This window comes from Arachis ipaensis, chromosome B09 (genome assembly GCF_000816755.2).
Source record: "Arachis ipaensis cultivar K30076 chromosome B09, Araip1.1, whole genome shotgun sequence".
NCBI classification, from domain to species: domain Eukaryota; kingdom Viridiplantae; phylum Streptophyta; class Magnoliopsida; order Fabales; family Fabaceae; genus Arachis; species Arachis ipaensis.
Genome location: NC_029793.2, coordinates 44231434 through 44245034, shown reverse-complemented (window position 1 = coordinate 44245034; position 13601 = coordinate 44231434). Strand labels below are relative to the sequence as shown.

Genomic DNA, 13601 nt, shown 5'->3' with positions numbered 1-13601 from the left:
CTCACTAACACTAACCTTAAATCTCACTAATTACTCTCCTCCAACGCCATTATTCCTCTCACTATTAAAAATTATCGGAATAACAACTGTTTTAGTGACTATTTTTTTTAAAAAATTGGTCGCTAAACCCCTAGCAAAATTAATCTTTCTTTTTAATATATACATAAATTTGAAAAAATATTGTTTGTCTTGAATTTAAACTAGAATACAAATTTTCGATTTTTGTTATTTTCAATTTTGATTTTTTTTATATCTTATTTAAATTCAAATGGCAGTATTTATGTTTTAATAAAACTTAAATTAAATTAAGAATATGAAATGTTAATAATCTATTGAAGAATAAACACTGTATTATGATTTATGTAAAATATATAAATAATAATGAATATTTTGTCATAAAAAATAACATTAAGAAGATTAAAAGTATTTATTATTAAAATTTGTTTGTATATACAAATTAAATAGATTTAAACACTCTAGACTTACAAGAGTATTCATGTCGTATATGCGACAGATACGAATACAACATGGATACATGTACGTACGTGCTTGCTAACATAGAGCTATACATAATCGTAAATTGATAATGATTATGAGTGGACCAGAGGAGATCGGAAAAAGCAGTGGATGAAGGGAATGGCTTGAATGATTTTGTTTGTAAGGGATGGAAGGAGTTGAGGGTAATCTCTTTAGAAGTGAAAAGTCAGCAGCTACATTAAATGGGCGTGTTTTATTATAGGGCTTCCTTTCACATATGATACCTGCGTTGCAGACACTTTATTTTTGTTTTCTGACTTTTAATTTGTCCTTGCACTTCTCTTTAGACCATACAAATTAAATTTGCACCTCCCTTCTTAATTTTTCTTATTTACGTTCACATGCTTGTTTGGATCCATAAACATACTGGAGTAGTGTTTATACTTTATACTAATTAGTCACAAAAAAATTAATTAAAGAATGAAGGACTAGCGTCAAATTTCACAAAATTTAATAAGAACAAAGATCCTCAAATTTAAATTGAATATCTTTAGTTGTTGACTTGACCAAGTTTATATGGGAGCTACTTTAGTTTCTGACCAGATTTATGTATTGTCATTGTTATTGTGGCGTGTGTATGTGTAGATTATTAATTAAGTTAATATTCGTCACATATATAATTATTTATATGTACTTTTTTATTAACTTAAATTTAAAAAAAAAATATCATATGTTAGGATCTTTAAAACTAAAAATTTTAGAGTTCGATTTTTATTATTGAATTTTTTTAAAAAAAAATTAGTATAAATTAAATTTAAAAAATTTATACAAAAATTTATACAAATTCAAAAAAAATTCTTATATAAAAACATATATTAGAGATATAATCATTTATGATATCTTTTTATCCACTTAAGTTTTCAAAAGAAATAATATAACTATAATATTCACGTTGTTTGATTACTGTTGTATGTAATAAAAGGAAAAAAGTTATATCTGATTACTCATTTTGCACTCAATTAGACTAAATTTAACATAAATTTAAGGTGAAAACTCATCAGGTGCAGTGCAGTCGACTTTACGTGAAGTTGATAGCCAAAAGTCGTTAGATGATTTGATTGATTTAATTAAATTTTCATCCAATAACTCTCAGCTATCAACTTCATCTGAAGTCGACTGCAACTTGAGTTTTTACCTAAATTTAATGATAATTTCGTTAGGTGAAACGTGACAAAACGTTTGCTACCAAAACCGTTTGTTCTAAGGCTTCTCTTCTCCTTCTCCATCGATCTTTGAACTCAGTAACAGCCCCACATAGGCATAATATGCCAATGGTGAGCGGATAACAAAGTGATGAGATTTTTCAATGAGAAATACTAGAGGTCAATATAATTTATTATTTTTTGCTATTACTTTGAGTTAATAATCCAATTTTTTTAGCTTAATAATTAATCTAACAACGTATGTTTAATTTAAACTTTTAACTGACCAAAGATAACAAATTTTGCTAATCTTTTAATATTTTTGCTTTTTCAATTTCAAAAACTAATCGATTCATTTAAACAAAGTTTAATTTAGAAACCAAATTAACTTACACTTGAAATTTCAAGGATGAATTTATACATTTACTCCATTTACACATATTGCTTAGCATCTCCGTACGGAACAAGTTGCATTTATACTTAAAATGTTAAGTAACCAACATTTTTTCTTTTCTTGCATTAATTGATGATGAATTATATGATAAAGAGGTAAGTTTACAGATCTTTTTTTTATGGGATGAAAGAGAGATTGAAAAAATTAGGATCCACATTTTAAACAATAATAAAATATTAAAAATAACTATAAAAAGAATTTAAATTCTATCTATATAACTTTAATCTGTATAGTAGAGTGTCCCTTTAATCCATTTTTTTAGATGACTATTTATGCAGTTAATATAAAAAATAATTATTTTTACTAACGAAAAATTAAGTAATTAAATGTACGTATAAAACTCCTTTATACTATATCAAAATTAAATTTCCAAACTAAACCCATACAAAGAGCACACATAGTCTTAGGCTGGGTTTGGTAAAGCTTTTTGAAGAGGTGCACAAGTACCTCATTTTGCGTTTGGTAAATTAAAAAGCCCAAGTACTTGTGCTTGCGGCTTTTAAAAGTTAGGGGTACTTTTGAAAGCATCTAAGAGGGAGCTTTTCAAAGTTGGCCTGTGCTTATCAAAATTAAAAAAAATCTAATATAATAAATATTTAAAATGACAATTATTAATTATTAACAAGACAAACAAAAGAAGAAAAAAAAAATCTATAAAAAAAAATTAAATAAATCTAAAAAAAAACATTTATTAAAAAAGATGTGTTAAAAATATAATATAATCATTCATGTTGTCTTTTTTTATTAGCTTAAATTTTTTAAAAAAATAATTTTACGACAAAATTTAATTGACATAATCGTGTACGTATAATACGCAATAACATGTTAAAGAGGAAAACAAGGCAACAGACCTAATCCTGATATAACAATGCTACCGTATAATAAACAAAATTTATTATTTTTATTAATATTAATAAAAATTATTTATTCTCTAGTATTTTCATCCTGGTATATGGTGCATTAGCAGTGATTAAGAGTAAAACATTATTGGGGAATATAATAATAATATTTGTGTTCAAGATGAGAAAAAATGTAAAATTAATTGTATGTCAAATTACATTCCTTGGTTTGTTTAATAATTGTTTGCGTGACCACATGCCTTAATTTTCTTTTTTAATGAAAAAAAGTTCTTCCCAACATTTTGCATTTGTGCTTTCATGAGGGAGAATAATTTCTTCAACAAAAAGAGAAAATGTTTCGTCATTTTGGCAATAATGGTCGGAGACTCAGAGGTACCACATGCACAGATGCAAAATAAAATTAAAGTTTATTTTTTTACAGTAACTTCCTTTCTTTTATTTAAATTTCATTTTATTGTTTTATTTTCTGAGTCTTATTGAACTTTTTGCTGAAACCTTGAAGAAGCAGGTACTAACGTTATTATAGGGTCGATGATTATTGTTTTGTTTTTCACAATATTTCTTCTCGGACAAGTAAAAAATAAATTTATTGTTGGCCAATAAATTATTCTCAACACAAAATGAAATTCGAATTCCGACCCTTAAACAAACAAATGAATAGCTAACCACTGGAGCATAGCATTATTGTTAAGTTTGATAGGTTGTTAGTCGTTGTTACATTATAATTACTTATTACCCGATTTATTTGGGTTTTAACCACTCAAAATAAAATAAAATAATATAGTTTTAATGTGCAGAGATTCTTGCAACACTATTCTTCTGTGAGCAAGCTAAGCGAAAGAAAAAGCTTAAGAACTTTGTCCAGATTAGATTACTACACTTCCAAGGTCAGAAACTTTGCAGAGAAACCCATGTGCTTCAAAACAAACATATGCAACCAAAGCTTCCAAAATAGTGGAGGGGGAACCAAAACCTATCTACAGTTGACTCTCTCATACATAAGCTACTTTATTATTAAAATTCACTAGACCTAACTAATTTAGTTATAAAATCTTAATTCCATAATTAATAAGTGAATATTTTATAAAGTTAATAACATTCATTTGCTTTCAGAACAAAGCTCTCATGGTGCATGGCTGGCCTAATAGGAGTTTAACACAAAATAAAATGCTACCTCCAATGTATTAATATATATAGTAGCTAGGGTTTATATATGTTTAATTAATTAATTAGCCCTAGTGTATAATGTTATTGCCCAAACCTATTATATAAGAAAATGTGAGGCCCAACTGGCACTCGATTGGAAGAATTCAAACGTATTATCGCATGTATAATAGATACGTTGAAAATGAAGTCCTTCAATTTAACAATTTAATTCCTTATTATTTAATTGGATCATCAACCCTACTTTGATTTCTTATTTATTAATTTTGTCGCATGCAATAACGATTATTAATGTATATAGATCGTGCGGTTTCAATAATCCTTCTAACAAAGAATACTGTAGCAAACAAGAAATTACACAACCCTGTCATCTTCTTTGTGATTTTAGTGGGGGCATCATTTTGAATTAGGGTTGCATTGTTCCATCACTTTCTGTTTTTGGTTTATTAGCACCTTTTTTAGTATTCGGACCTTATTATTAGTGATAGATAATGCTATGTAAACATAAAAAATATCTATTAAACTAATTTAATGATTGATTTTTTATATACACCTAATATATTTTTTTTTCTCAAAGATAGATATTATTTTATTATTATAAAATAATAATATTTTCATAAAGAAGTATAAAAGAAGTTGGATATTCCCAATTATCACCAAATATGATTGGAAGACAAATAGCTTAAGAAAGAGTAAAATAAGAATAAAGAGAAATCATTAGCATTCATCAGATATGGCTAATTGGCTATTGAGTTCACGCACTAGACTGCTGGCTTCCGGCGCTAGGCTTATTAGCTTCTCAAAGACACACCTATCCCTCGCTTTTCAAGTGCTCCAACACAGCGCCGCGATAAAGAGGATATTTTGTCTACCTTCGATTTGAGACGTTGTCCAAGATAAGGCTCGTTGCCACCAATTGATGAAGGTCTCCTCTTCTCTCTGCCATAAGTCAGGGGTTATTAAGTTTAGACTCCAGATTATTGAAGACAGAGGGCATTGGAACAAGGCATGAGAAATTGATTCATCTTTCAGCATGCATCTTGGGCAAGTGGCGGGGGTGGATGCAAACCGACTATAGATTTGTTGCAAAACCGGAAGCTTTTCATGAAGACTCTTCCATAAAAGAATCTTAATTTTATGAGGTAATTTCAATTTCCAAATGCTATTCCATACTCTGTTGTTCTGTATGTTCTGAGGCATCAATGAAGTAGGAGAATGAAAGAACCCATAAGCAACTTTGTATCCTGACCCAACTTCGTATATACCAGATTTTGTCCAGCACCAATTAACTTCATCCTCCTCCTCTATTGGTTTGATGGAAAAATTTTTATTGCATATATCAACTGGAAAAATTGACTCAATCAGGTTTCTGTTCCAGCTTCTATCAGGATTTAGTAGCGCACTAACATAATACACTTGCAGATTCGGTGGGATTGTCACTGCAGCTTGAGGGACATTAAAGGGTAATGGTGGTGGGAGCCAGGGATCATGGAAGATGCGGACATTAGCACCAGAGCCTATTTTCCATAACAAGTCTCTCTCAATCACCTTGTGGCCTTCAAGAACACTTCTCCAGCCCCACGACGGTATGCTTCCTATCTCTGCATGTAAGAAATCTGTATATCTGAAATATTTAGCTTTGAGCATTCTTGACAGTGTAGAATTAGGGTATTTCATTAGACGCCAACATTGCTTGTCCAATAAGGCCAAATTTTGTGCCTTGAGATCTTTGATCCCCAACCCTCCATCTTTCTTCGGTCTCGTCATTGTGTCCCATTTAATCCAAACTATTCTTCGTTTTGCACCTTTTTGACCCCACCAAAATTGCGAGAGCATGCTATGAATCTCAGTTAACAGCGTGTCCGGAATTTTGAAACAAGAGAGTGTGTAAATAGGAATCGCTTCCTCCACCGCTCTCAATAGCGTGTGCCTGCCACCTGAGGATAATAAACTTCTTTTCCAACCCATAATCCTCTTCTGAACTTTATCCTTGATAGCTCCAATGGTTGCTTTCTTTGATTTCTGAACTATGGAGGGCAGCCCCAAGTATTTGTCTTGGGCTCCAATATGTTAATTATTTAGTGTCTACGCAATTGCTAGTCTTGTGTTCTGAGGTGTGTTGTGACTGAAAAAGATGGCCGACTTGTTCAAATTGACTTTTTGCCCACTGAAGCCTTCGTAGATCTCTAGTAATTCCAAAATGCTTTGGCTTGTATTAGGTGAGCCCTTGCAAAAAAGAATTGAATCATCAGCAAACAAAAGGTGATTAACTGTTTGGCATCTCTGATTAACTTGAACTCCTTGAATTAATCTATTTTGCTCTGCCTTGTGTAGCAAGAAGGAAAGCCCTTCCGCACAAAAAAGAAATAGATATGGAGATAGGGGGTCACTCTGTCGGATGCCCCTATTTGGCCTAAAGTAGCCAAAAGGTTGCCCTTCCACAATAATAGAGTAAGAAGCAGTCGTTACCAATTCCTTAGTCTAGTTAATCCATTTAGCATCAAAGCCCAGCTTTTCCATGATGTACCATAAGAAGAGCCATTCAACCCTATCATAAGCCTTGCTCATATCTAGTTTAATAGCCATCTCGTGATCTGCTCCACTTCTCTTGTTTTTTAAATAGTGCATACATTCGTGGGCAATTAGAATATTATATGAAATGAGTCTACCTTTGAGAAAAGCACTCTGATTTGGGCTTATGATTTTATCCATAATACCTTGTAGTTGGTGCACCATAACTTTAGAAATACTTTTATACATAACTGAGGATAAACTAATCGGTCGTACTTGAGTCATGTCACTGGCATCTGGCACCTTTGGAATCAAACAAATTTGAGTATGGTTGAAGCTTTTTAGAATTCTACCATTGTGAAAGAAACTTCGCACTGCCTTAAAAACGTCACCTCCAACTATATCCTAGAAAAAGTGAAAAAACTTAGCTGTAAACCCGTCATCACCAGGAGCACTCTGAGCATAAACACTGAACGTAGCTCTTTTGACCTCGTCCATAGTTATCGGCCTTTGGAGCCTACGGTTCATGGAAGCTATAACCTTAGGCTCCAAATCCTCTAAATATGGATTCGGATCAACCAAACAAGAAGAAGTAAAAATATCGCAAAAGTAGTCTTCAACTACCTTTGCAATATCCTCCGGTTTCGATGCAATCTCATTGTTCCTTCCAACTAATCTTAAATTCTGTTCTTTCGCACCCTTGATTGAAATTTCTGGTGAAAGAATCTGGTGTTCTGATCTCCTTCTTTTAGCCATTTGACTCTAGATTTTTCTCTCCAATAGCTCTCTTCTTTCATATATGCTAGCTCCAACTTCTTTTCCAATCTGGTAATCTCCTCTCCCCCATTGATTCCAGCCACCCGCAGCTCCTCTAGGCTAGCTTAAAGGTCCTCAATTTCTTTCCGAGAGTTTGCTTTGTGAGTTATCTGCCATTGAACTAATCTATGTCTACATTCTTTTAACTTTTGGGCCAAGGAGAACATAGCCGAGCCTACTACTTCCATTTTCCACATTTCGCTGACAATTCTTTTGACATCATCTTCTCCACACCAACGTTCCTGGTATTTAAAACGCCTTTTACTATGCCAGGATTGAGGTTCAGTTTCCATCAAGATAGGAGCATGATCCGAGCCTGATTCTGTGAGCCTGTGCACCACTGCATTCGGAAACTTCAGCTTCCATCCCATCCCTACTAAATAGCGGTCAAGCCTCTCCTTCACCAAATTCTCTCCTTGTCTTTGGTTTGTCCACGTGAAAGGCCGCCCCACCATTCTAATATCCACTAATTCGTTGCTATCAATAAAATTAATGAATGTTGCAATGGTAGTTGCTGATTTTTGGCCTCCACACTCCTTTTCCGCTTGACTTATTATAGCATTAAAATATCCCGATATTACCACTTTTCCTTCTAGTTGTTGACTCATTGTTGTAAACTCCTCAAACTGTAAGGCTCGAATTTGTTCCGAACAGCTCAAATGGACACCAATGAACGTCCATACCCCATTGTTTCCAAACTCCTTAACTTCAGCTGCTACAAAGAATTCCCCGCTGTTTATAATTTGAACATTGATGTTGTCCTTCCAAACTAGCGCAAGTCCTCCTGCCATTCCTGACGGGTTAACAATATGCCAGTTTTCATAGCTGCATGCCCGGAGTTTTGCTTCTACCTGTCGAGATTGGTTCTTTGTTTCACTTATGAACACAATCTCGGGGGAGTGGGATTTACATATCCCTTTTAGGGTGTGAATTGTCAAGGGTCTCCCCAAACTCTGACAACTCTAAACTATAGTTCTCATGGCGCCTTGGGTGCCATTTGTAGGCTGGCACCCTCCACCCCTATTCAACTGTATTTTCATCCTCTGTTCTTACTTTCTTTGTAGATCCTTCAACTATACCACTCATCAACTTTTTTTTAGATCCAACTTTAGTATCCAACTCTCTAGTACCTTGTCTTACTAATTTTTTCCACTTCCTGCCTTCCTCTGTTGTGAGACATTGCCCAATAATAAATTGCATAGGTTGTCCTTCATCCTCCTTGGCATTGGACTGACCAGCTATGATAGCCTCTATGCATTCTGTTCTAGAGTTGGCTGATTGAGGTAACTCAGGTGCTGCCTTGTTGCCAGCGTTTTGTGGTTTCAAACTTTGTTCCTCCTCTTGCATTGACATCCTTGCAAATTCCTCCAATAAGCAGTTTAAGACCAACTTTTTCTTTCGTTGAGTAGCCTTATCCTGATTCTAGGCTGAGTTGTTGAATGTTCTTTCTCTTTCAGAGTTAATTCGTATTCCCACTTGGTTGGCTTTAACCCATTCGCCAATGTCATCCTCTTTTACCCTATCACTCTCTGTGTCCTTCAGCAGATCATGGCAATTTTTCACCTCGTGCCCCAATTTTGTGCAGTAAGTACAGAACTTTTCAAGTTTCTCATAGTGCAATGCCACCTCTACCTCCTTTTTATTAGGTCCTGCAACAATTAACTGATCCCTCACTTTCTTGGTAGCTTCAATATTGATCTTGGCCTTTACAATCCTAGTTTCTTTGTCTCTCATCTGAAATTTACCTACCTCCAACACTGTGCCCAGCCTCTCTCCCAATTTATGTCCAACTTCGAGGGTTTTAAACGATTCTGGCAAACCCGAAAATTGAACCCAAACTGAAAAATTGGAAACAATCTCTTCATCACCGTTCTGATCTTCCTTCCATCTCTTGACATGGAGCACGTAATCCTTGAATAGCCATGGAGAACCACATTCAACACGCAAGACATCCACCTCTTTATTAAAAAAAAATTGGAAGTAATTTTCTCCTTTGTCATTCACGCTAAATCCATATAGCCTTTAAAGCATTTCCCATGGTTCCAACTGAGAAGGTTTTGGAAGCAAAGAGTTTGCCATAGAGACTATTGGAGCAAGCGTTAATATTTTTTTATATGTTTGCCTCTTTCAGCAGAATCACATTCCTACCTCCTTTTCGGTTGTCTTTCTCGATCCAATCTTCATCCCTCCTTGCTTCAGCCATGCAGATTATGTAGATTATCTTTGTTAAACTAGTAGTCAGAGATTTGTGTTGAAATTTAATTGACATTGATAGTGTAGCTTTAACGACAGTAAAGATTCTATTAAAAATCCTAACAGAGCACTATAAAACCCTAATAGAACACTTATCCTCCGGAGTACCTAAGAAGTTACTCTATGTTAGTAGATTAATCTATTTTAAACTTTAATTATGGTTAAGATTTTTTAAGAATATATATATATTAAATTTGACACACACATGATAATTAATTCGTTGGAGGATTCAACGAGTTAGCTAAGGATTCGATTCATAAAAATCGTGACTGGGTCCAACGACGTAGTGACACGGTACAGAAGGGCCTACAAATAAATTTATAGTGCGTAACGTTGTTGTGTTTTCTAGAGAGAGAATATTTTTCACTCGCAATGATCCAATTAATATCTTTATCCGTTTATCAGTAATTTTGCAAAATTGCAGAATAGCATACTACTAAAGTTGAGAGTATATGAAATTAAGTGTGTGAAGTATGATTATGTTGTGATAGAAAATGATAAAAAATTTGTAAATTGTATGATTTTGGAGTATATGAAATCAAGTGTGGTTGTTGTGTGCAGTGTGAAGTATGATTTCTTTAGAAGATTTCTATTGTTTTCAGAGTGAAATTGTGTGAAGTATGATTTTTTTGTGATAAAAAAAAAATGAAAATTTGCATGCTTTATTTTTATGGTTGCAAAAAAAGTGTTAGAGGGTAGTAATTTTTGTGTTTTGTAATTATTAATTGGTTATCAATAGTCTTTTTAATGGTATGAGGTTATATTTAATGGTAAAAAATTACTCACTTTTCTTTTAATAGTTAATTGTTGATCACAAAATACAAAAATTATTGGCCCCTAAACTTTTTCTTGCAAAAATTTTTTTGAAGATTGAATTATATGCCAAATTTGACGATATATATGGTATCGAGTTTTGGAGTATGTCCTCCAAATCCTCAATTTTTACTATGAGAGGAAATTCTAATTTCATACGCAGTTGATAATATTTTCATCTTTTACATTATTTAAACCGTGATAATGATATGGGATATATATAATTTTTGGAACGGTTATGTTAGGTAGACAATAATGTTTGTAAAGAATGTGAATAATAAATTTTAAAATTGATCTAATAAAGTAAAGAAATACTCTACCTCCAAATTATTTCCTAAATCTTAACATTAGGATAATCATTTGCACACTTACTGAATTGAACATCCAGCCATTGTTAACTGCGCATAAGTAAATCGAATAAAAAAAAATAACCATCAAATTAAAAATAATGAATATAATCATCTACATACCTATTAAATTGAACATCCGACATATTTATTATTCACATTGTTTAATATTCTTATTGTCTACCTATACTTTTCTTTTTTGAAATTCATCAAAAAATTGAGTAGTGTAGATTAAATTAACTTTTACTAAACAAATAATAATACAATAAATAAATTAAATTTATTCATTAAGCATACGTATTAGTACGTTGTGGCTTGTTCTGGTTGTTTTCATGCATAACAACAATACTACGAGCATATTAATACAAGTGTGAGTGCATGTGTGAACGAAGGACAAAACAGTGAAGACGTTTCTTCACAAACAACAACAATAATAAATAGAGGAAAATAAATTAATAATTAAATAAAGCTGCGATGTTGAAATCTAATTTACTTTTGACCAGCAAGGAAGGGGGCGGATACAATGAAACTAATTATTCAATTCCACTTAAATATTTTGCACCTTACTTACGCCGCAACAAAGAAAACAAATAAGGAATTTTTTTATATAAATAAGATCATCATTTATTTATATAATAAGTTCACGTTAATCACCATGTTTAAAGTAATTTTTTTTATTAATGAGTGCTTAATTAATTCAATTGATTTGATGTTTTTTCTACTGCTATATATATTGTCTCGGATTCAAATACTATTTTTAAAAAAATAATGCTATAGCAGAAATTATTATTTTAACTAATTTTCTTATTTCATATATATACTTCATCCTATCCATAATAGTAATAATAATTTGTGACTTTGGATTTTTGGATAAAAAGTCAATGTATTTAAATATATATGTATTAAATTTAAAAGAACAAATGCTACATAACTAATAAAATTTATTATTTTTCGTTAATACTTGGTTAATTTTTTAAATTTTAAATTTTAATAATAAATAAATATTAATAAATATCGACTAATATTGATAAAAAGTGGTGGGGCTAGTATTTTTCAAAACAAAAACGATAACAGAATCATTTTTCGAATCTCTAACGTAAGTCCAGCTACCTGCTTTACAGACCGCACATATATTAGTTTCATAATGTATTTGATTTTAACCTTATATCACATTGTCGTTTAGATCAAGAACAAACATTGGAATAAACTAGTGAATTAATTATAGTCCAGCGATTTTATTTCGAACAAGTTTTTTCCTCTTTCTCTTGATTCCTATTCAAAGCCATGCATACTTGTCGTTTTGCATAAGGTGATGGGGATTGATTTGTAGCTTATTTTTAAAACATTAGGTAAAATTAAACCTGGCCCTGCAAGTTAATGCTGCTACTCATCATCATCATGAACATTAACAAATTATTTAATTAAATTGTCTATATAATTGAAAATTAACTTCTTAATTAAAGTCTTCCAAGTTCTAACACCATGATGTCCCTAATGCATAAATTATTAGCATTGTTTCTTTCGATAACATACTTGACTCTTCATTTATCCATGTCATATTAGATTATGGCGATAAAGATAAGATCAAATGAAATTATAAGATGTCATCTTTAAATCGTTTTAAATATAAAAAAAAAAATAAACTTCTAATACTTAAATAGAATCGTTTCAATTAAAAGTTGTTTGGATGATAATATGATTGTGAAGAAACAAATTAATTATTCCAAAAGTTTAAGATGTTAATCAAGTAAGGATATTTGAATGATTATATATGAGATAAATTTACTTTCGTGGTCTTTAAAATTGGGCAAATGCAATTAATAAATCTTCACAAACTCAATTTTTTTTTTGTTTCTTACTATAATTTTTAGTCTACTAGATCAAAAACTAATCTGTTACGAATTTAAGTTTTATTTAAAGATTAGTCACTGACTAATGAATTACAGTATAAATATTCCAACTCTCAATACTTGATTAAATAAATGAGTGAGCTAATTTTTTGACCAACTAAGTTGGTTCACAAACACGATTTTTATTAGTCTCTTACCAAAAATTTAACCTAACAACCATTAGTTAGTGTAATAATGCTTATTCTGACACTTAAAAGCCTCCCTCACTATATAAATGATGTGCACAACTTTTAGTTAATTTAATATAATGTTTAAAATTGGTTCATATATAAGACTTAATTAAATTAAAATTGGTAATTAGACGAACTAACTTAGACATTATATATTGACCATAAATAAAATTAAATGTGTTTATACGTCAATTGGCTATATTTTTACAGTATCAAAATATAATTTAATTGTCGTTATCAACACTACTCTATTGGTTGTGTCGATAAAGTTCTCTTGAATAACAAAAGTATATATGAAAGTAGGGATTTAGTTTATCATTGTACAAAAAATTAAGAACCAAATTGATTCGTTAGTTCGATCCAATTTCAAAGTGCCAAAATTAACATAATCTAGATTTTATATAACAATGACAAACCAATTTTGATTGGTCTAATAGTTCATTAGTCCGTTTAAATAAGTATTGGTATTCGAATCTCGCATTATACATGTAGTAATTCATTAGTCAATAACAAATTTTTAAATGGAGTTTAGATTCACAACAGATTAATTCTTAACCTGTCGAAATGAAAAATATCGTGAGAATATATTTTGTTGAATAAACTTTTTTTGGGAATGCTAGCTAA

At 31.5% G+C, this 13601-nt stretch overlaps 1 protein-coding gene across 1 annotated transcript; it reads right to left on the bottom strand.

Annotated features, from left to right (window-relative positions):
• LOC107615495 lies at positions 8907-9687 on the bottom strand. Its single transcript, XM_016317553.1, has 2 exons — positions 9607-9687; positions 8907-9395 (listed from the first exon to the last, which is right to left on the bottom strand). Exons 1-2 carry the CDS (start codon positions 9685-9687, stop codon positions 8907-8909), a joined length of 570 nt encoding a protein of 189 aa, XP_016173039.1.